This window comes from Marmota marmota, unplaced genomic scaffold (genome assembly GCF_001458135.2).
Source record: "Marmota marmota marmota unplaced genomic scaffold, marMar, whole genome shotgun sequence".
NCBI lineage: Eukaryota > Metazoa > Chordata > Mammalia > Rodentia > Sciuridae > Marmota > Marmota marmota.
This window is the reverse complement of record NW_026000051.1, coordinates 2452776-2476170: the sequence shown is the minus strand read 5'-3', so window position 1 is coordinate 2476170 and position 23395 is coordinate 2452776. Positions and strand designations below refer to the sequence as shown.

Here is a 23395-nt window from a genome sequence, read left to right as displayed (position 1 = left end):
GATTCTCTCACCTGTTTTCTTCTTTCTGTTTTTGTTGTTACGGGAAAACACAACGAATTCATTCACAAACAGATAAGTTAGGCAGGACACAACGAGCCGACAGTGCGCCAGAGAGACAGGACTCCCGAGCGGAACTTACCCCACGCTTTAGGCTCCTGAAGCAGTGGATTTTGGGTTTGGAGATCATGAACTCGTTGAAGCGATGGGAGAGGGGTTCCTTTTGCTGCTTGGGAGACTGGGGGCCGTTGGGAACAGCAGAGGGTGAGGCAGAGGCGGGGGGAGGAGGGGGAGGCTGATGGGGGGATGTTAAGAGGGACACAAGCTACGTGTGAGAGATGCAGCAGTGACAGAGTAAAACCAGAAAAAGAAGATAAGACACAAAACAAAAATAAACATCAAACGGCATTTGAAATCCAAAGCAAGTCAAACACAAACCATTAAATATTTAGGCCATGGTCCAACAGAAAGCAGGAAGGAATGTCAAATGAAGGACAGGATGGAAGGGAGAGGGTTAGTCCGCGGCGCACAGAGGCGAAGCAGAGGCACCGAGGAGAAGCCTGTGCGGAAGCCCGTGCGCGGCTCGCATGCAAACTACGGCTCTCAATGGTTACTCCAAAACCGGCTTAGGGCGGAAGGGGAGATGTGTCTACACCACCTAAACTAACACAGCTTGATGGGAGAAAATGAAAGGCCTTGATGCCAAGGTCTTTCTAGAATTAAACGTTCAGTCCCTCTAAGGTTAGCCGTGGAGCCGCTTCCGTCTAAGCTTATGCGGAGGGAAACGCTGTCATGCACCTATGTTACCACACTACGGAAAGAAAATGGAGAATGTTCATGGAGACACATGTTAACGGGGATTCAAAACCCAGTTATTGCCCAGGGCCACAGGTTTAATCAGACGTGCTGCTAATGGTTATAGAGGTGGCATCCTCACCCCCGCGCAGGTACCCAGCAGCCTGGGGGGGCGGGGGGCTAGGAGTGAAAGGGCAAATGCACAGGGAGAGGGTCAGTAATCTGTTAGTGTGGGTGACACGGTACAAGTGAGAATGCGTCTGAAATAAGACAGCGGGCCATGGCAGCACTACCACCGACAGCAAGGCGGACCGGATCTAAAGTAGCACTCTAGATTTTTTTTTTTCATTCTGAAACTACAGATTTAATATTTAAATTTTTTTTTAAACCTAAAGTCCAAATCTCCACACTTTAACAAATTCATTTTGCACTGGGTCCAAACCACCAGTACCTTATTTTTCTTGATGAACGGCCATAGCTTTCCTTTGGATTTGCCGCCAAATTTGAGCTCGGGCTTGCCATCTCCTCTGGAATTCGAGAGGCTGTTGTCGGACACGGTGCGTTTCATGGGCTGCGTGTAGTCCTCAAATTCAATGTCTCCGGGGGGCTCAAAACCCGACTTATAAGCTTCTATTACCAGCTGTGAATCCTGAAATCAAACCACAGACACATCAGCCACGCACAACAGTCCCACCCGGGAACCCCGGCGCCCTCATACGACGGGATCTACAGAAACCGTGCTCCATCTCAGACTTCCAGACACTTCTCCACCCTGGAGGAACAAACCGAGTTAAAAACTACATTGTGAAAAGCAGGGAAAAAAAAAAAAAGGAAAGAAAGAAATCCACGGGCCATGATTATGCAATTCCCTTGATAAACAGAGTAACAGAAAAACCTGGTTCCGGCAGAAGCTCTGGAAGCGATTCAGCACGCGCTGGCCAAGGCTGGAAGAGACCGTCTCCTTTCTCAGGTCACTGGGTTCAAAGACACTGATCTAGAGCCTGGTGTTCCCTGGTGTAGATATTCGCCCACTAGAACACGAGCCCTCTTCTGTGACCTCTCTACTGCATTCCCAGCACCCGATGGTCCCAGGGGATCCCGGGGGGGCAACAGGTGTTTGCTGAATAAATCAATGAACCGAACGTACACTCCACGGCGTGGAACTGTGGGTTCAGCAACTTCCCAGGGAGCCCAGAGCCAGACGGCGGAGACACAGTGTAAAGAAGTCACAGCCCAAGTGTCTTGAGCACCGTGCTATAGATGGATGGACTAGCAGATAATGACAGGTGGCAACCCAACTCTGTGACCTTCTGATTTTTTAAGGAAAGATAACAAGGGTGAGCTTGGGTTCTTAATGAGATGGGTTCAGCTGGCCATCGCTCTTCTAGCTTATCCTTAAAGTGCAGGTGAGTCGCGCTCCTGACAGACTTCCAACCACAGTCACCTGCCTTCTCAGTCCTAAGAGCTGACTGGGCACACTGTCCCCGGACAACAGGCTTCACTGCTTGGCCTCCTGAACAGCAAGAGGTAGCTGTGTGACTAAGTTTGGCCTCTGAGACAGAGGCAGAAGTGCACTGTGTGATCTTAGGAATTCTTCTTAAGGCAGTGGCATGAGCCTGTCTCTGGATTCTGTTTTCTGAAATTTGGATGTGATGGCTGGAGCTCCAGGTGCCATACTGGACCATCAGGTAGAAGGTCACATCATTGTGAGCACAACAGCAAAACTGGGAGCTTTGCATCCTCTGATCCCATCTAAGTAATTATTAAAGTGTTTCCTCCAACTGCAACGTCACTTCCTGATAAAGTACCTGTCCCCTAGTCCCGTGCCGGTGCTTCCTACCATTCTTTCCTACTTCATTTCTCCCAAAATGCTTGTCGTGTTTACAGTTCCACACATGTTCTCACTTACAGCAGTGCCTGGCACTTGTTAGAAATAAACAGAAGGCAGTGGCGGGCTTCAGAGCAAAGAGCACAGGCTGGGGGGGGTCTAATGGACACATTTTGAAAGGGACCTGGGCAAGACTGTAACCACTTTGGGCTCAGGGTTCTTCTCAGTAGGTCACGCTGGGGACGACAGGCATGGAATAAGGCAGGGGTTCAGTGACACTCAGTGAACCATGTTATAAAAGCACCACGGAGCCAGGTGCAGTGGTCCACACCCACTATCATCCCAGTGATCGAGGAGGCTGAGGAGGAAGGACCCTGAGTTCGAGGACAGCCTCAGCAACTCGGCAGGACCCGGTCTCAATATAAAACATTGGCCTAGGGCTGGGGATGTGGCTCAGTGGCTGAGCACTTATTTAGCATGTGCAAGGCCCTGGGTCCGTCCCAGCATGCACTAAAAACATGTAGACAGGACCCTTGGATTTAGCAACAAGAACATGAGAAATGATTCTTAGTGACGCGGTGGAAAAAGAGGCTCCTATAATGGGGGAAAATTCTAGAATCCAGTGGTGGCTCATCATTTCCCAGATAAAACTAAGCAAGGAACACATCACTCAGACAGACTCTGGCAAAACCTTGGCCGAGGGAAGTCTCCCAGCTCCTAAGAGGAGACCTTAACATCAGGTTCCTTAGATCTTCACCGCTGCCAGATGCCTGTGAGGAGCCAGACCCACAGAGGGCGTCCATGGTGGAAGGCAGTGCTTCCCGGCTCCACTGCACCCTCACCCTTTGAAAGACCCCCGGACGTTATTCCCTGGTGATTACTGAGATGTTCACAGGGTGATCACAGGAAGCCTCATGAAGAGTATTTTTTTTTTTAATAGATAAAACCATCAAAGAAAGGTTCAGCTTGGAGGGACAGTCGCATCACATCTGGGGAAACGCCTTGGCATGCGCAGTGGGGGCACCAGTTATTTAGGAGCACCGACAACTTTTCCCTAAGAATTCAGCTGCTGTCGTGGAAGGAGGAGCATCAGACTCACTGTATTAACAAAAGGGAGACAGAGAAACCCTGAATCACGACAAGACAGAGAAGAAACTCCACCCACCGCCGGGGAGCCCTCTCCCACCGACTGACGGGTCCCAGGTCAATGTTCCTAATGAGAGGATCTTGCCTCCCAGGGGAGGCCTAACTATGTCCCTTGTCACAGCTGGGGGACCACCACTGGCATCTGGTGCCAAGTACCCTGACAGCCCCCACAAATGCCACTTACAGATTTTCTCAGCCAAATGACAAGAAAATACTTCGACTTAATCCTGTAACGTCACCACCGTCAATTCACCATGACAATGTGTTTTCTGCAAAAGGGATCAGAGCCCGGTCCACGCCACGGAGGGGCCACCTCGACAGCTCCCCGGGAGGGCTGCTGTGGGAGAGGCCTGGCCACAGAGGAGGTGGCCCTGGCAGATGGAGGGGCCCTGTAGCGGAACCACAGCATGTCACTGTGAACAAGCCCAAAGCCCACTGCTTACGCTCTTCTGGTTGATGGCCTCGGCCGCCTTCACTATCCCGTCCAAGCACTTGCCGATGATGGGGATCACCTGCCGGTCCACCTCGGCGTACGTCTTCATGGACTCCCCGATCCTCACGATCCGCCTTTCCTCCATCTCTTGGATTTTCTGCAACGTCAGAGTGTGTTTAAAAAAAAACAAAAAAAACCTCGGTCCCTGAGATTCAGGGAAGTTGTTTGGGGCAACACTGTTACCTAAAATAAATCCTCTAGGGGAAAGGCCTGGAGGTCATATGTACTGTGCCTCTATACTAGCCGGCTGTATACACACCTGATAAACTGTTAGGCGGCCAAGTGTGTACTTCGCACAATTCCATTCCATTTCAACAAGAGCCCGTCGTGGTAGTTAATTATTAACATCATTTGGTAACACGCTTCAAACGCCTTCTCCATTTTTTTTTTTTTTTTTAGTACTGGGGATTGAACCCAGGGGCACTTGATCACTGAGCCACATCCCCAGCCCTTTGTCATCTAGAGGCAGGGTGTCACTGAGCCGCTTCGGGCCTCACTGAGTTGCTGAGGCTGGCTTTCAACTCGTGATCCTCCTGCCTCAGCCTCCCGAGGCGCTAGGATTACAGGTGGGTGCCACCGTGCCTGACACGTCTTCTGCATCTTTGATCCCCTATTTTACTCTAGACCAAGAAAAGCTCAGCCCGTGGCTGTCTCAGTGTAACACAGGCTGGAGTAGAACTAGTGTCCCTTCCTTCTGCCATCTGGGGTTCTCGTGTGCTGTGGGTGTAGATGCCAACAAGCAAGGCTTATGTTTCCCTACATCTAGGTTTGAAGTCATGAAAGATTCCCCAAATGGAAGAGCATGTACATATCTTTTCTGATATGTGTGTGTGTGTGTGTGTGTGTGTGTGTGTGTGAGAGAGAGAGAGAGAGAGAGAGAGAGAGACATTAGGGCTAAGTGCCTGCTCTGCCAACACTTTCCCACTGAGCCACACCCCGCCTTCTCTCCTCACTTTTGACAACCTAAAGTAGCCAAAAGAAAACAATCAAAAGGAAAGAATTGTTACTGATTCAAATCCTACAAGTGTGTGGATGTACACTGTTTTCTTAAGTTGGCATTTTTTGTAGGTAGAATGGTTCTTGTAGCAAAGAACTAAAATGGTCCTTTTAGTTAAGACTGGCACACAAGCACACGCACTCGCGTGTACACACACACACACACACACACACACAAACTGTAGGCACAAAGGGGGTTGGCCAAGGCAACTCGTTAGTCTTGAGAGTAATATGACATCTCCTTGCCAGGGGCAGTGGTGCATGCCTGTAACCCAAGTGGCTTTGGGGACGTGGAGGGCGAAGGCAAGAGAATCACAAGTTTGAGGTCAGCCTCAGCAACTTAGCAAGGCCTTGAGCAAGCTAGTGAGACCCTGTCTCAAAATAAAATACAAGAAGGGCTGGGAACATGGCTCGGTGGTTAAGCGCCCCTCAGTTCAATTCCTGGCACCAAAATAAATAACTAAAAATAAATTACATCTCGTTCTTATTGCTAGCCAATGCTTGACCTATGATTCTAAAATTGACTCACTGGACATCAAATTACAGAAACACTTAGACCACAAGCCCAGCGGTCCGATTCCAAGGCGACACGTTTGCACCCAGAGCACTTGAGACGCAGGAGGTCCTGAGGCCCCACCTGGAAGATGCTGGGGATGTGGGTGTGGTAGTACTCGTGCTGCTCCTGGTTGAACTTCTGAAGGCTCGACGAGTAGTCTGCCTTGCTGTCCTCTGCCATCTGGTGACGTATCTGAGCTTGCTGCCGCGCCTGAGGGCCAAAATGAGGACACACTCACGTTCATGCATTAAAAAGAAGGAAAGGAAAAAGACCTTGAACTGCACACCACAGCCGAAGTCACCCCAAGTGGCTGGATTTCTCAAGTGCTGTTTTTTTTTAAATCTTGAACACGAATCTACTTTAGGTGAATAGCGTGCACCCCAGTGTCACAGACCCCACTCCGTGGCTCACCGTGGCTCGCAGGTGCAGGTTTGACCAGTGCTCCCTCCCTATGGTCTGCTTTTGGGCCAGTTCTCGTTTTCAGGTCACCCGGGTGACTCCTGTGGGAACCTCGGCTCACGTGTGTGTGTATAGACATCAAATGTGCATTTGTTTTAAATTTTGGAGGAGGGGAGCAGGAACCCCTACATTAGAGTCTAATTCCCACAGGTTTCATGAACTAAGAAAGCACGGGAACCTCTGAGACTGCGGACCCGAAAATGCTTCACCTGTTTTCAGTGCCTACGTTCAAGAAGCAATAATAACGCACCTTGTTCTGCTTTCTACGGCTTTTCTTGGGTGGGGGTGTGCTAGTTTGTGTTTTATCATTTTAATTCTCCAAAAAAAATTAATAGGACACTTGATAAGTGTGAACCGGGTGCGGTGCCTCATGCCCCTGGTCCCGGCGACGCAGGGCTGAGCAGGCGGGTGGCTGAGCCCAGGAGTTGGAGGTGCCTGGGCAGCACAGGGAGACCCGGGCTCAAGAAACGAGCACACGTTGCTAAAAAGAACCAACAAAAACCAACATATACATCGTCACTCTCTTTCAATCCATATTTTGGTTGATCGCATACTTGTAAAGGAAGGGTAGCCGTTTACAAGTGGCAGAATGGATTCTGGTGTGTGTGATGGGAATGGGACCCGGGACCTCCGGGGCGCCCGGCACTGGCCACCACGGAGCGACACCCCCAGGCCCAGGAGGATTTTAAAGCTCAAACCAGACAGTGTGCCCACCCTAAGGCATCCCCGCACAGGAGCCGTGGTACTCCTAACCCCCCTGCGACGCACGCAGCCTTTAGAGGTGATTTGCTAACACCATCCCGTGACACTGACCCAATCCGGGGTCCCCTGGCAGAAGCCCACCCCCTGCCTGACGGAGCCCAGCTGGGCTGGGCCTGGCGGGGGGCCTGGCGAGCTCTCTCTGGGCCAAACGCAGCAGGAGAGGCTCTGCTCCAGCACGGCTGCTGTCTGCCTGTTTTAATTTTGTTTCACTGAACAAATACGACAGAGGATTCAGACCGAGAGTGAAAGAAAGCACACACAAAGGAGGTTCAGACGTGAACGCACAGAGGAAGCGCTCAAGCCGTCGGCCCCACTTTCTGTGTGACGCAGGCACCGGCTCAGGCGCCCTCCCCTGGGGGGACCTGGAGCCCACTTCCACCAGGCAGTCCCCGTCTGCAGACCACAGAGAGCCAAGGTGGCGATTCACAGTTACTTCCTTTATCTTCTTCCCTCTTCAGACATCACACTTCTTGAATGAAGGTGACAGTGACAATGTTTCCCATCAGTTTCCTTATTATCTGGGGCATTTGGTTGGTGAGGCCAGAGGGCCTCTCACTTTTATCGACTTCTCATTCTTGGCTTGTTCCTACTCTTTGTTGGTGGCCTGTGACTCCCTTCCTGGCCATATGCTGTGGCTTCCGTTCCTACTCGTCTACCAGTAATGGAAGAATCGAGGCCCCAAATGCTCATCTCCACCTACCTCCAAACCCCCACCCGGGTGCGCGGTGGCTCCTCCATTGGAACAACAGCTTCCCCTCTGTGAATGCCATCTGGCCCTTTACAAAAAGCACTTTTAACTCCTTCAACGACCTTTGGTTTCATCATTTATCATTTTGCTCCGAATATTAAAAAAACAAAACAAAACAAAACAAAAAAAAACAAGGGAATTCCCACCCAGACCTCAAACTTCTAAAACCCTCTCCGGCTCGTTCCACACCTTCCTCAGAAAGCCCCAGAAACTCCACAGGGGAGTCTCCTCCCCTCTTCTGTAAGGAACAGGGCGACTGAGGAGAGAAGCGAGTCCCGCTTAGTTTGGAGAAGTGATTCTCCTTTGTGGAATTTTACAACAGCCCAAGTTCTGGAAGAGACTCAGGATATCATTGTATATGATACGTATAAGTGTACACAAGCGCACACGCACACGCGCACACACACACACACACACACTTGAGCAGACTGTAGCTCCCTGGTGATAAACCCACTGTGGCTGCGTGGCATATTTTCCTGAGCGCCGACCAGAGGTCCTTGGCACCGTGTGGGTGGGGATGACTGTGCTCTCCTCCTCCTGGCCCCCCACTAGCGGTCAGCTTCCCTGTGTAATTGCTTTGTAAGCTCCTTAGCTCTCAGGAGTTTCTCAGTGCCCTTTACCCAGCCTGCACCCAGCAACCCTGAAACATGACTGGGGACCCCGAGGTGGGAACTGCAGAGGACTCTGGGTAAGGAACAGCAGGTCACACTCCAGCCTGGAGGGTCAGCACAGGAGAAAACACACCTTGGGCACAGCGTCGGCCCACCTTTTATGTGACAAACTCTCTCTGGGACTCTTTCTCCACTGCGAAGGCTGGGACATAAGATTACAAAAGCCGGTTTCTACAGACTTGCCTGCTCACTCTCCCTCCAAGCCCGGGGGAATGCTTCAGCAGAGCCCTGTCCTGCGCAGAATTCCGCAAAGCCACCGAGGAGGAGTGGCCGTCTTGCTCCGCCCCCGCGCCCCCCCAGCTGCTTTGCATTAACATCCAGCTCTGAGCCTTGGGCCTAGGAATGTGCTTGCTATTTATTGTTCTCCCCAAGCTAAAGAAAATCTATTTTTGTTTAGTAAGCTTTTCTGTTTATTCTACAGTGGAATTTCAAAGTCTCCAAAACTAGTGTTGAGCCACTCAGTCATTATTACAAACATATTTTAAAAATTATCTTTGAGGGCTGGGGCTGTAGCTCAGTGGCAGAGAGTCTGCATGTGGAAGGCACAGGGTTCGATCCTCAGTACCACATAAAAGTAAAATAAAGATATTGTGTCCACCTACAACTAAAAAAGTTTTTTTTTTTAAAAAAAATCATCTTTGAAAGTACTTTCAAAAATGCATCTGGATTGGGCTGGGGTTGTGGCTCAGGGTTAGAGTCCTCACCTAGCAGGTCTGAGGCCCTGGATTTGATTCTCAGCACTACATAAAAATAAATAAAGGTATGTGTCCATCTACAATCAAAAAATAATTATTTAAAAAAAATTTTTAGATGCATCTGGAGTAACTGTGGGGTCACTTGATTTTACAGACTGCAACTCCCAAAGTCTGAGGCTAAATGGAGATTACAAGCCTCTCTGTGGCTCACCTCTTTGTAAATTGGTCTAAAAATAGCAACTATTATCTCAAAGAGATACAGTATTTCCATTCTAAACCACAGCATAGGTTATTTCTTTAAGCAAAATTTCCCATTCTAAAAATAAGAAGTGCTGCCTCTTTGAAGACACCAGGACAGCCGTGTACTTGGGGTTGGTGAGTTGGTTCTGCAGTTTTTTAAAAAAAATCTTGGAATTTAGAGATAACATTCTAAATAGTCCAGAAGGCCTGCAGTTGCCTGTGAGTGTAAGTCACAGACATCTCCGAGTGAGATTTTGTCCCCTTCTGATGTCCATCAGGAAGACTGAATTTAAACTTTACACTCTCTTTGACAGCCCCCAGGAATCTCCCCAGACACGTCCAGACAGACCTAAGTGTGCACTAGCGGTGCGACGCACTTCTTGGTGATTCTTAACACAGGTGGCATTAAAACTGACTGCCTGAAAGGCCACAGGAGTGACTGCTGAGTAGAAACCCCACTGCAGCCCAAGACGCCCCGTCCCAATGAGTTGGTCGTGATCCACTTAGTTAGCTAATTTTAGATTTTTAGTGTGGCCAAAATGTGTAGTTATTTCCTGTTTAATTCAATATGACTCTTTCTTTAGTAATTCAAAATATTAAGGAGAAAAATAACTGCTGTCTCAGTCTCAGGGATCATGAACAGAGAATCGGGGTGCACAAAGAAACCTGCTCACTTTCACGTGGGGAACACAGCAGGTCTGCTTACAAAGGTGTGCCCCTGGGTGCTGTTCACAACTGCCCACGGCTTTTGATCTTATAACAAAACGAGCACATATGGACTGGCTCCATTTATATATTGACTGAACGTGTAAATAGTGAGACTGAATACTGAGCGAGGTGGCGGACCCCTGAGATCCCCCAACTTGGGAGGCTGAGGTGGGAGCATCTCTGCACCCAGGAGTTTGAGACCAGCCTGGGCAACAGGCTGTGCCCCCAAACCCTCATGAATACACTAGATTCTCCAGGATTTGTCAATGATTAGGAGTCACACTGATTTTTTTTTTCAAAGAGAGAGAGAATTTTAATATTTATTTTTTCTTAGTTTTCACGCGGATACAACATCTTTGTTGGTATGTGGTGCTGAGGATCGAACCCGGGCCGCATGCATGCCAGGGAAGCGCGCTACCGCTTGAGCCACATCCCCAGCCCAGGAGTCACACTGATTTTACCCTAGTCTTTGACCCAGCAGTTCTACTTCTGGGAATTTATCTTACTGAAATGACTTTAAGTGGGCACCAAAGCTACCCACCATCACGAGGTTTATGAGAACTAATGATTTTAAATAATAATCAGAAACCAATGCCAGCAATTTGATTGGTTAAATAATACGATGGGCTAATGTGTAGCCTATTTAAAAATATAAAAGAGGGATGGGGCTGGGGCTCGGTGGTAGAGCGCTTGCCTAGCACATGGGAGGCACTGGGTTCGATCCTCAGCACCACGAAAAGATAAATAAATAACAATCATTCCTGAAAAGAGTGATTAAGGAAGATTTTACTTTGCCAAAAAGATGGGTAAAAGATACAAATTCTAAAGCTAAAGGCCAGAAACAGTCAAAGGACAAGGAAGCCTGGCCTGCCTTTGTGGTTCAGTTAAAAAAAAGAAAAGAAAGAAAGAAAAGAGAAGCTTTGAAAAGCTCATATAGTAGGAGGGATGCTAATAAAGAGAGGAAAGAAAAAGCTCTTTGTTCAGAGCAATGTTGTTGTGTGATAAATGGCATTGTTTAAATTTCCAGCAAACTGTTACATCTAGAATACATTTTCAAGTTCAAAACTAAGAATGCATTTAAAAATTCCTGTTCAGCTAGAGTGCTGGCAGTTTGTGTTGGAGACTTCCAGGCCAGGAGCTTGCCAAAACAATGAGTCTGTCTTTGATAAATTATAAGGGCAGCTAAAATACAAAACAGAGAAAAACTTCAAAATAAGTTAACCAAAGAAATGTGCTTAAAATATTCCAGCAATTTCCTGGGTTTTTTTCTTTTTCTATTTCTTTTTTTTTTTTAAGTCTTCCAACTTTCTATCCCAGTATTGTAGGATACTTTGGAGCAATCACTGAAATAGGAGAAGAGAGAGAGATAGCAAGTGAGACCAGCATCTCAATCCCCCAGGGGCCATTCACTTGCTAAACAGGGCTAAGAAAAGGCCTCTGTCTCTCTGTACCCTGGTTGCCCAATTTGAAAAGCAGAACTTTCAAGATCTATGTGCTCAAGGTGAGTGGCAATTTTGCTTGCTGCAAAAGCTTAGGCTGACACTCGGTGAGGTTGGCATAGCCCCAAGGTGGGCTCCGGGACCTTGGTGGGGCAGAAATCACTCTCCAAGACCTCACCTGCGCCCCAGTTTCTCCTTCTGATAGGTTTGTAATTGATACCTTTTCCACCTCTCCTTCTCTCCTTAATAACCCCAGACCATAATACTCACAAGGGTTCATAAACACATAGCTCAAGATAACAGGCTGGATATTCTGGCTGAAGCCTCCCCGCCCCTGCCCCCCTGTGGTGCTGGGCATTGAACTCGGGGCCTTGTGCCTGCAAGGCAAGCACTCTATCAACAGAGCTATGTCCCCAGCCCATTCTGGCTAAAACTTAATGTCCACATGATCACCATTCTCTGTTGCTGGGGTTAATAAAATTACATATGTAATTATATTAACAATTAAATCATACTTGTAATAATAAAATATGCAATTACATTACTACTTATATGTTACTATAATTATACAGATATAATTCCCAGACATAATGTAAAAGAACAGAAATACTCAAATCACTTTGTAAATGCAGTTCTAGACAAGATATGTTCCTTAGGACAACAAGAAGATTATTTGTGTTATATAACTCAGGGGAAAAATATGAAAATGCCATAATTCTCTTTCTGAAGGTATCTGGTGATAGGTTAGCAGCCATTCACCCTTAGTGTCCAAGTCACAAGTAGATGTTTAATCAAAAACATGTTTAGCCAGGCACAGTGGCGCATGCCGGTAATCCCAGAGACTTTAGAGGCTCTCGCTGGAGGATCCCAAGTTTGAGGCCAGCCTCAGCCACTAAAAGTGAGACCCTACCTCAAAAATAAAAAAATAAAAAGCCGGGCATGGTGGTGCACACCTATAATACCAATGGCTCAGGAGGCTGAGGCAGGAAGATCACAAGTTCAAAGCCAGCCTCAACAACTTGGTGAAGCCCTAAGCAACTCCGTAAGGCCCTGACTCTAAATAAAATATTTTAAAAAAGGGCTGGGGATGTGGCTCAAAAACATTCAATACTAAAAATCTCACTCGTTTTTTCAGTAATGTACTGTCAATGACACCAGGATGCAGGAGTGCGAGCCTTCTTCTATTTTATCCTCAGTGTATTTTATCTGATTCTCTAAGCTGGACGATGCCTAGCAAAGCTCCTAGTGACCATAAAAACGGCCAGGAAGCTTTTTTGGGTCTCAGGCTCTGGAGTGGAGCGGGGAAGTGTCCTCCTGTGCACAAGGTCTCATGCCTGTGCATGCTACACAGATGGCCCAGCATGTCCATGCCAAGAAATTAGCATATACATGAGTTCCAGGTGGTCTGGCAGAGACAAAATAAAACCTTGCTGAGGGGATACTTCCACAACCCTGAACCTGATGGGATTCCCAGGTAAAATATCATCTCCTGTTGAAGATAGGCTCATACAAAAAAAAAAAAAAGAAGAAAAGAAAAGAAAAAGAAAATAATAATGCACAGGGAGTACTGACCCAACAGAGAGAACACGATCACCAGGAGAATCTGAACCAACAGGACAGTTTGAAAGGAATTATAAAACAAGAACATTTTAAAAAAATAACAAAATAAAAGACCCAAGAGAAACAAGAAAATAAGATATTATAAAGATTGGGCATATCTGAAAACAGCGAAACTTCTAGAAACGAAAAACATAGTTGTTGGAAAAACAATTTGAGACAGGAGTCTCTGTGTTGCCCAGGTCAGCCTCCAACTCCTGGGCTCAAGCGACCCTCCTGCCTTGGCCTTCTTAATAGCTGGGGTTACAGGTGTATATTGCCATGCCTGGCTCAGCAGTCGAAATGTAAAAACTCAATAGATAACCATCTAATACGGATCTCAGAACGAACAATTTGAGAAAATAAAATTGAGAGTAATTTTGGAGAGTTAAAATATTCTGAAATTTTCCTATACTTATGAGAGGAATACATATTCAAGGAATCCTAAGCAGAGTAAATTAAAAACAAAAAGTCTGTACTTTGAAATGCCACTGCGATGCCACAGAACATCAAAGGCAAATATAAGTGCTTCATATTAAAAGAACAAAGTCCAATGTCCACAACGGAGTGCCATTAAGTGGACAGCCAACTTCCCAAGAGGGACAACTGACAATGGAAGATAATGAAATCATAATTTTCAAATTATAATTTTATTTAGAGAAAATAATTGTCAGCCTAGAATGTGATACCTAGCTAAACTATCTCATTAGCATAAAAACAAAATAAAGTGAGTTCCCACAAGTAAATACAATTTACCACTCACAATACTTCATGTAAAAAAAAAAAAAATTAAGACTCTCACTCAAGAAGGAAACTTAACTCACAAAGGAGTAATAATGCCGGAAGTACCCTGGCCCTGCGTTATCACACGGCTATCTGCCACTGTGTGGACAGATGGTGGACAGTTAACCCCTTGAGAGCCAACCTGGGCCTCCTCATCCAGCTTAGTACTCACTTCTCCTTACTGGACTCTGACCTGAGGCGTGTGCTGATTAATCCGCCAGTTTCCCTGTGTCTAGCTCACTAATGGCTGTCACCCGCCTGGTTCTGCAGGCAAGAGCAGGGCTGGTGGCAGCTCGTGGAGCAGAACCAGCAGTAAAGCCCTGTGGGAAGTGGAAGAGCAATGAACCTGAGGCACAGAAACATTTCTGCCACATGCAGAGGGGCCACGTTAGGGAACGTAATGGAACATTCCATAACCCCGCCCTTGGTATGGATAAAGGGATACAAGAACACGGAGGTGAGCTCACACCTTGGGAAACAGAGGGCCCGGTGCCAGTGTGCTTTCTGAGGGACAGGCGCTTCATCCAGGTCAATCATCCTGCCGTTGGGCTTCGGATACCCTTCACAAGGGCTCCATCTCACCTCTGCAGGTAGACCCACCAGGCCCCGCTGGACCTGTAGGAGGTCCCTGCCGTCCACCTCCCTCGGCCCTGGGAGGACCCCCCTCCGCCAGCTGCCCGCTCTCTGTTCCACCTTCTCCACTTTCACCTGTCCTTCACGTTCAAGGCCCAGTTCCCCCGGGCTTCTTCCACCGTCCTTCATCTACACAGACCATGTCGGATGAGAATCCACGAGCCACTTTGTGCCACTGGGTGTTTCCTGGGCCTAGGACCAAGCGATTTCATCTATGATGCACTTCATTTAAAAAAATGATATTTTTTTCCTGCGCTGGAGACTGAGCCCAGGGAAGTGCTCTCCCTCTGAGCTACATCCCAGCCCTTCGTGAAGCTGCTCCGTCAGATAGGGCCTTGCTAAGCTGCCCGGCTTGCCTGGGACTTGCCATCTGCGGGGATGACGGGTGTGTGCGACCGGCTTGGTGATCTTTTTAACTGCGATTGCTCAGATCACATTCACCACCTGATTTGCAGGGGACAGGAGATTTTCCCCAGGTGACTCAGTGTTCCCCATCTCTCCATCGCGTCATTGCTTGCTGACTGGGGTCCTCACAAAACATACCTGCTATAATCCTGCTGAAGTTATGCACAGTGCAAACAAAGAAAATTCTTGCTGAAGGCCTAGAATGTCCCAAAATGTACTCAACTGATTACCAGTAGATCAAAGGGGAAAAACAAGGACAGAGAAGCCGGAAGTAGTCCAAGAAGGACCCAAAATACAGATGGTGAGTACATGGTCGACAAGGACCCGCAGCCCAAAAACAGTCCACCCCCTTACACACCTCACGTACCCCAAAACCTCAGGCCTTGGGGTGCGCGGCCATGTTCCTAGATGAGGGACTGGGAAACAGGCTCAGAGATGGGGTCAAGGACCTCAGGTGGCACCATTCATAGGGGGAGAAACCAGGCTCAATCCCACTCCTATGCGATAACTAGGATGGGAATAAGCTGGTGGCCAGCCGAGACCACTTGCTGTCAGAGAAAAGTGAAAGACTTTATCAAATGAGTCACCGTAGAAAGCCTTACACCAGCTGGGGACAGGACGTGAGGGCTCAGAGCTCAAGCCACACACACAGACACACACAGAGACCCACACAGAAACCTCACTCCCACCCGCGGATGGAGGCTTGAGAATGACTTATGGTCTCCCTCTGTGGCCTTGGTATTTCTGCACACTGACAGACAAGCTTGTCAGCAAGCGAGTTTTCAGGGGGAAACATCCTCTCCACAGATGCGACTGTTCACGGGATAAACAAACAACAGTGTCTCTTCTAGAGGCTCTTGAATTCAACGTTGCTCCACTTACAAAAAAAAATACTGAGAGCAACGATATCCTTTTTTTTTTTTTATATATTTATTCTCTTCTTAATTCTAACCACTTTTCACTTGTTGTAAATGAAAAGCACTTTTAACTTTTTAACTTTCAAAGATTAAGCTGCTGTGGTTGCAAAATTTATTTCCTGCATTCATACGAACCACTTCCTCTTTTGTTTTCTAAATTGTTACAGTGAACAAATCCCTTCAGAGAATTAGTCAGACATTTTATATAAAACAGAAATTTGGGGGAAGCACTAAAGATATTCCCGTGTTCAATAAAGATGTCAACCTAGCAGTTACAGCAGGCCAACAACACAAAATTGAACAGTACAATTCCATATACGTACAAGAACTGAAGTAGACATCTTGCTGGAGACCGTTTCCCCAAATGGTAAAAAAATTTAACACTGTGCTGTTCAGCTGGCTCCCGCTTGAGAAGAACCCGTTCTTCCTGCCTGGGCTTCAGTCCCCAAAGCTGATCCCGAGGGAAGGTAACCTCCTAAGTACTGCACCCATCTGTCCTGAGATGATTATCTGACCGTCAGTAATCCCTCAAACCAGAGGCCATCTTTCTTGCCTCACACTGGCATAGATTCTGCATCCTTTATTTTTCTCTTTAAAAGTATTCCATTAAAAAAAAAAAGTATTCGATTAAATAATCCATCACACATAAAAAAGTACCTGTACATTTTATTCTGATTATGGGGCTTGGGTGTAACTCCGTGGCCCACTGTGTATCACCCTGTGAGAGACCCTCAGTTCCATCTCCAGCACCAAAACCAAACCCAAACAAAAAGGTCTGAGATCTTCATTTTTTTTATCTTAGAATTCTACCTTTATCCCCCAGGGACTGGGGACTATCATTCTACTTCCCAACAGGGAACCCTACAGAGAATCTAAAAATCTAACCATGGTCAGAACCAAGGACTTGAACAAGTCCTAATATCACACAAAAACAGGATGTCCACTTCCAGGGAAATTGATACACTCGTTTGTGCTCATGGTCAGGGTTTTAATGTAACTTTTAAAACATTTCCTCAAATTGGTTTATATAACAAAAAGTCAAGGTTAAGCCAGGAAAATAAAAAAGTCAACCTCTCACATCGGAGTCTCCTGGCTAGTTAACTCTCAGGATCACATGAATCCCAGTCGAGAAGCCACATGAACTTTGCGTGGCCAAAACTGGCCATAAATTGTGATACCTGCCATAGAGGAACCACACACTTCAAGTAAAACCGAAGCTACCAGAAAAGGAAGAAATGGACTCGGGAGTTTCAGAAAACACAACTTGAAGTCAACTAACAATTTCTGCAGCTGCCGTCACCACGCACTCGTTGCACTTTCCGTTAGACAATATCCTATTTTGCGTTTAGAAATTATGTAAGAGCAGCAGTCACGAGGCAGGGCAAATCGGAGAAAGGGTCATTCATTGCCCGTCGTGGATGAACCCAGTTTAATGCATGCGTTTAGAAAACACTGTTCTCTCTGTTTGGAAATATTATTTCACATTCCATTCATTTTGATAACCTTTTCCTTTCTCATCCCAACTAGCCAGCTGCGGCACCGTCAGAACACACAGACGAGGGGCTGCCTCTCCTCCCGGCTTGACCGGCACCACCTCAAGCAGAGTGAAGGACAAACTCTGACCTCAAAGTCCCTGTCACCAGATGCCACTCAGGAGTTGTGCAAGGGGCAAACAGGAAAGTTCCCGCACGGCAAACTAAGCATTAGGGAGGAAATAAGAGGCAAGTTCTTTAAAGGAAAGAATTGTGTGATCATCCCATAAAAATATTAGAAAGCAAAAAAATAAATAAAACATTTAAACACACCCACAGAATTGTGTGATCCTAAGTTGGCATGTCTGCCACCCCCATCCCTTGCCAGCAGACAGCATTACAAGTGAGGGGCTGACCATGACCCAACGCCTGACCACTTAGGAATTCCATCAAGTAAGAATTAGGGTCAGGGATGGAGCTCAGAGGTAGAACGCCTGCCCAGCACATGGGAGGTCCTGGATTCAATCCCAGCACCACACACAAGAGACAATTAGATCAATAAGTCATGATTCATAAGAATTTCATAAAAAAAAAAAAAAAAAAAAAGAGCCAGGCAGGGTGGCACCTGCCTGTAATTCCAGTGACTCAGAAGGCCAAAACAGGAGGATTGCAAGTTTACAGCCAGCCTTGGCAACCGAGTGAGACCCTGCCTCAAAATAAAAATAAAAAGGGCTGGGGTCGCGGTTCAGTGGTTAAGTGCCCCTGGGTTTGACCCCTGGGGACGGAGGGAGAGTCAGAAGGTCACACTCCAAGGGGCGAGGGTATTTACCTCTAAAAGAGCCTGGCATGGCAAAGAATGCTTTAGCTTACAGTGTTTTAATTGTTTACGGGAGACATATTTGAGTAAGAACAGGCACGGTTTGTTTTTCCATGTTTCTGGTAATCAATCCTTTGACTTGTCAACATCACAAACTGGGTAGCGAGGACTTTCTTTCCCATCTGGTTATCAGGGGTGCGGTGGGGTGGGGGTGAAGAGTCTGTTTTTATCTTCAGGTTCAGCGCCTGGGTCTTGAGCCACAAGATGACCTGTTCCAACACGTATTGGTTCCTTCGCAAACCCAGATTAACTAACTCCAAATTCTCAAGTCCTTTGAAGTCTTCAGACTCAAAACTCTGTCAGCGGCATCGTGGCAAAGGAAAAGGGATTCACTGTTCCCTAAGTTTTTATTGACAATAAAACCCCTAATTTAGGCTTTTTCCCTCCCTTACTGTTCCTCTAAGGAACATGGTATCCTCAGGATACCCAGATATGGACTTGTGCCCAGAGATAAGATCTGGCAAGAGAACACTGCACGTCTGGCCACACTGGCACCCAACCCAGAAGGAAAGCAGCCCATGCCATGGGGTGGATGCGGGCTCAGTGGGTGGTTTGGACATAGTGCTTATGACCTGCGGGTCCGCAAGAGGGATGCTCACCTCTTCAGAAAGAGAAGAAAAATCAGCACACACCCAGATCTGAAATAGCACACACACAGGGCGTACTCTGCACATAAAATCACAGGAGGCAACAGTTCAGCAGTACTGACCACCGTCCCCCAGCGCTGACCACCGTCCCCCAGCGCTGGCCACCATCCTCAGCGCCGCGTGGCTGACTGCAGGAGGAGGAGGACGGCCATGCCCTGCACAATGACAATTCAGTCACTTGTGGAAACCCTAGGAGACATCTGTGTCTGATGCTAAGGCCATCAGAAATCACAGGAACCGAGGATAAGAACCGAAACGCCGCCTCTGTTTGGCCTGACACTGACATAAGCTTCCTAAGCAATGAAGGAAAACACAGATGCGACAGTCACACTGTTGCCCAATTTGGGAAATTACTGTGTTTCAAGACAGAAAGCAAAATCACTTTAAAACGTCAGTGTTTATAGACTGTTCCATCCGCTCCTGTGTGTGCGATGCGGAGACGAACTAAGCTGTGGCCTCCGTGGGGAGGAGGTAAGTGCTACTCGTAAAAATAGCAAAATGATGCTCTCGATGTAGAAAAAACCCACATCTTTGGAAATATTCAAGTAACTGAGGATAGCAACTCCATCTGTCAGTATGCATCAAAAATCCTAAAACTGGGGGCTGGGGATGTGGCTCAAGCGGTAGCACGCTTGCCTGGCATGCGTGCGGCCCGGGTTCGATCCTCAGCACCACATACAAATGAAGATGTTGTGTCCGCCGAAAACCAAAAAAAAAAAAAAAAAAAAAAAAAAAAAAAAATCCTAAAACTGGGGCTGGGACTGTGGAGCACTCGCCTAGCACGTGCGAGGCCCTGGGTCTGATCCTCAGCACCACATAAAAATAAAAAAATAAAGATACTATGTCCAACTACAACTAAAAAATAAATAAATGTTAAAGATAAAAACCCTAAAACTGCCTTTGGATCCAGCAACGGCACTTGGTTAACTGCCTTGGATGCTGACCCGAAAGGCAGGTGGGGGTTGGGGGGAGGACCTGGAAAAAAAACTGTTGGTGCTGAGGATGGCACCCAGGACCTCAGGCTTGCTGAGCATGTGCTCCCCCACCGGGCTCCATCCCAGCCCTGTCCTGGAAATGGCGGGACCACAGAGGGCCAGAACTCCCAGTGTGTGTGGACCCTGCACATTAAGTTGAAACCTGATTGTCAATAAATTGAAATTTTATGTTGAGATGGATATAGTATTGTGAAAATACCAACCCACAGGGTTGGAACAAAAAGCAGAGAATAAAAAATCAAATCAGTAGTTAGGAACTTTCTCACAAAGAAGTATTATTAAACATTTAGGGAATAATTTCATCTTTCCTTTAGTATTTCAGGAAAAAAGACGGCTGGGGTTGTGGCTCAGCGGTGGAGCACTCGCCTCACATGTGCGAGGCCCTGGGTTCAATCCTCAGCACCACATAAGAACAAATAAATAAAATAAAAGCTTGGTGTCCAACTACAACTAAAAAAAAAAAAGAAAAAAAGAAAAAAAAGAAAGAAAGAGCAACCCTCTAAACTCCTAAGAAAAGCAGAGGAGAACAGACAAGAAATGAAAACCATAGACCAATTTCAAGGAAAACGTCTTAAGTGATGTATTTTTTTAAATTCCGCTTATGTATCAAAAATATACATCATAATCTCATTAAGTTGTCCCAGGAATGCTAATTTGGTTCAATGTAATATACCCGATTAATGTAATTTACTACATTAATGAATTAAAGGAAGAAGAAAAATATTTAATGATATTCAGTACCAAATCAAGCTTAAAAAACAAACCTCTTGGTAAAAGAGGGAAAATACTTTAACCCAACAAAGGATTTACCAAAATCATTCTTTATGGGAAAACCTTGGAGCACCCTCTTTCTAGCCAAGGAGACAAGGAAGTCCCCAGGGACTGCTTCCACCAGACCTGGAGGGGCTCCCCAGCAGCACAGGAAGACACACACCCCAAGGCAAGGGGTCAGGACCGGGGAGTAGGGCTGTCTCTGCAGAAAAACCAAAGCAGAATAACCCTCCCCAACTCCAGCTGGAACATTAACCAGGAGTCCTGCATTCTACTGCCCCGTGAAACAGACAGGGACGAAGGGGAGAGGAAGGGAGTTAAGGAAAGTCTGATTGTGTTTCTATAAAGGTGAAAAGGAGACGGAATTACAGACCTACTCACTGGTGGTCCATCTGCACATGGAGAAACTGTGAGGAAGAGCGAGGAAAGGACTTAGCCCAGATTCAGGACAGAGTTTAGCCCTGGGGTGGGGATCAGGAGGAGGGCAATATCCGGGAGGGGCCATCAAAGCAGCAGCAGCCCAGCTGCCTAAGACAGAGCCTGCGCCAGTAGGTGCGGCTTCTGTACTTCTTTTTTGGTATTGGGGATTGAAACCAGGGGCACTCAACCATTAAGCCACATCCTCAGACCTTTTCAAATAGTTTTATTTAGAGATAGGGTCTTGCTACGTTACTTAAGTCTTCACTAAACTTTTGAGGCCAGCCTTGAATTTCCAATCCTCCTGCCTTAGCCTCCTGAGTTGTCAGGATTACAGTTGCACAGCCACTATGCCCAGCTTTTAATATTCTTTACATTGTACATATACAGTATTCACTGTGCTTTGTTTTGTGAAGCTGGGAATTGTATTCAGGGCCTCATGATTGACAGGCAAATGCTTATCCTCACCCCTCTAGATTTTGGGGTTGGAGGCAGGTTTTTGTACCTGGGATTGAACCCAGAGGTGCTTTGCCACTGAGTCACATCCCCAGCCCTATTTTGTATTTTATTTGGAGACAGTTGTTGCTGAGGCTGGCTTTAAACTCATGATCCTCCTGTCTCAGCCTCCAAGCTGCTGGGATCACAGGCATGTGCCACCCGCCTGGTTAAACACCATATCTTGAAGCGAGGAATTTGGCAGAATTGGGCAAATTCTAATTCATGCCATTTTTCAACTAAAGTCCTTTCCAACTAATCTCGCAAAAGCAAAGGATGTCTACAAAACCACATGGCTTTCCCCACCGGGAAGTAGGGTCCTGCGGGAACGCGGCTGTTCAACAGGCGGATAGTGTCGAGGCTCTGGGAAACAGGGAAAGGGCTTCCAGGGAAGAAAGGCCTTGGGGCAGAGCAGACCGGTGGCGGCTCAGTGCACAGGGACCTGAGGCGCAGCCTGGCCTCCAGGGAGGGGCAGCAGCCTGTGTGGTGCTTGGAGCAAGCCTGGAAGCAGCCAAGCTCCCCCAGCGGGGAGAAGCACTGTCCGGCCTCCAGAAACCGTCTTTGAAAAGCCATGAGACGGGCTGCTGCCATGGGCAGGGGTCCTGGACCCTGGACAAGCTGCTGGGCTCCTCACCTGGAGGCTCCTCGGGATGGAAAACGCCCGACTCTGAGCCCTTCTGTGGCTCATCAGAAAGGGGCTGTGGGGCGGGCACCGGGGGGCGAGGGCAGGCGGGGCCTCACCTTCTCCACGTCGGCCTTGGTCACGTTGATGTCCGCGTCCATCTTCTCGAAGTACTGCTGCGCCCGGTCCGCCTCCTTGCAGTCCCGCTCGAACCGCCGCTTGCTCTGCGCCCGGAACACGGAGCCCGTTACCCAGGGTGACACTCTTACCCCCCCAGCCCTCGGCTCTCTGGACTGGTTTCTTGTAGGTCGACGTCTCCAGAAGCCATTTTAAAATCTGCATTTATTTCCATTAAGTCTGTCTCATCTCTGCTCTTTTTACTCGAGCACTCTGGCTCCACGTTTAGTGGAGGTGATGGCTCCGGAAGCAAGTTAAATGGAATTCCCAGGAGAAATGTCTGTGAAGGCGTCTTTTCAGTGTTTTTGTTTACTTATCTACTTTTACTCACTGAGCGATTCAAGCCTAAATCAAACTTGAATCAGAAAAAATCCATAAAGAGTTGCTTTCGGGCTGGGGATACAGCTCCCTCGGTGGAGGCCTGCCTCACAGGCACAAGGCCCTGGGTTCAGCCCCCAGCACAAGGGAGGGAGGGAGGGAGGGATGGAGGAACCGCCTTTGCTGTTTGCTTTCACTTACGGATTCAAGCTGCTTCCAGCAGGTCTCCATGTGCTGCTGCGCTTTCCGGCCATCGTGAAAGTTCTGCAAAGGGGAACACATCGGCATCAGTGCCCCTGGCCTCACGTGGTCACAGAGGAGACACTTTCCTGCACTTAGGTAATACGGACATCTGCACATCTGGGATGGGGCTGGGTGTGACTCAGGGTAGAGCACTGGCCCAGGAACAGGGACGCCTGCGGTGCCACCCCAGCACCCAAAACCAGTCCATGTTGACCGCCTAGGACGGGCCTCCAGGTTGGAAAACCTGGAGAGGAAAAGGAAACAGCCACCGGGCTCCCTCCAACACTCTAGAACAGCCTGATGGAGGGGACAGACGCCACCGTGAGACAGGAGGTCCTCAAGACAGCAGCCACCTGGTCATTTCAGCTGTTCTGAGGTGTGATTCACGTGTCACGGGACGGACCCACTTAAATTGTTTGGGACCACCACAATTGATTTTAGAACATTTTCATCACCCCAAAAAGTAAAACCGAACCTCTTAGCCGTCACCCTCT

At 47.6% G+C, this 23395-nt stretch overlaps 1 protein-coding gene across 20 annotated transcripts in view; it reads right to left on the bottom strand.

Annotated features, from left to right (window-relative positions):
- The window catches only part of Fnbp1 (formin binding protein 1), a 103875-nt gene that overhangs the window by 23073 nt on the left and 57407 nt on the right, over positions 1 to 23395 (bottom strand). For 8 of the 20 annotated variants that reach the window (XM_048812903.1, XM_048812893.1, XM_048812891.1 and 5 more), the window contains 6 exons: positions 22860 to 22922; positions 22283 to 22387; positions 5893 to 6021; positions 4210 to 4356; positions 1244 to 1441; positions 140 to 322 (listed from right to left, as the gene is read on the bottom strand). In XM_048812903.1, coding sequence (XP_048668860.1) covers positions 140 to 322; positions 1244 to 1441; positions 4210 to 4356; positions 5893 to 6021; positions 22283 to 22387; positions 22860 to 22922 — 825 coding nt within the window. The remainder of the gene's footprint in view (positions 1 to 139; positions 323 to 1243; positions 1442 to 4209; positions 4357 to 5892; positions 6022 to 22282; positions 22388 to 22859; positions 22923 to 23395) is intronic. The other 12 variants (XM_048812896.1, XM_048812899.1, XM_048812900.1 and 9 more) reach the window with 3 other exon arrangements.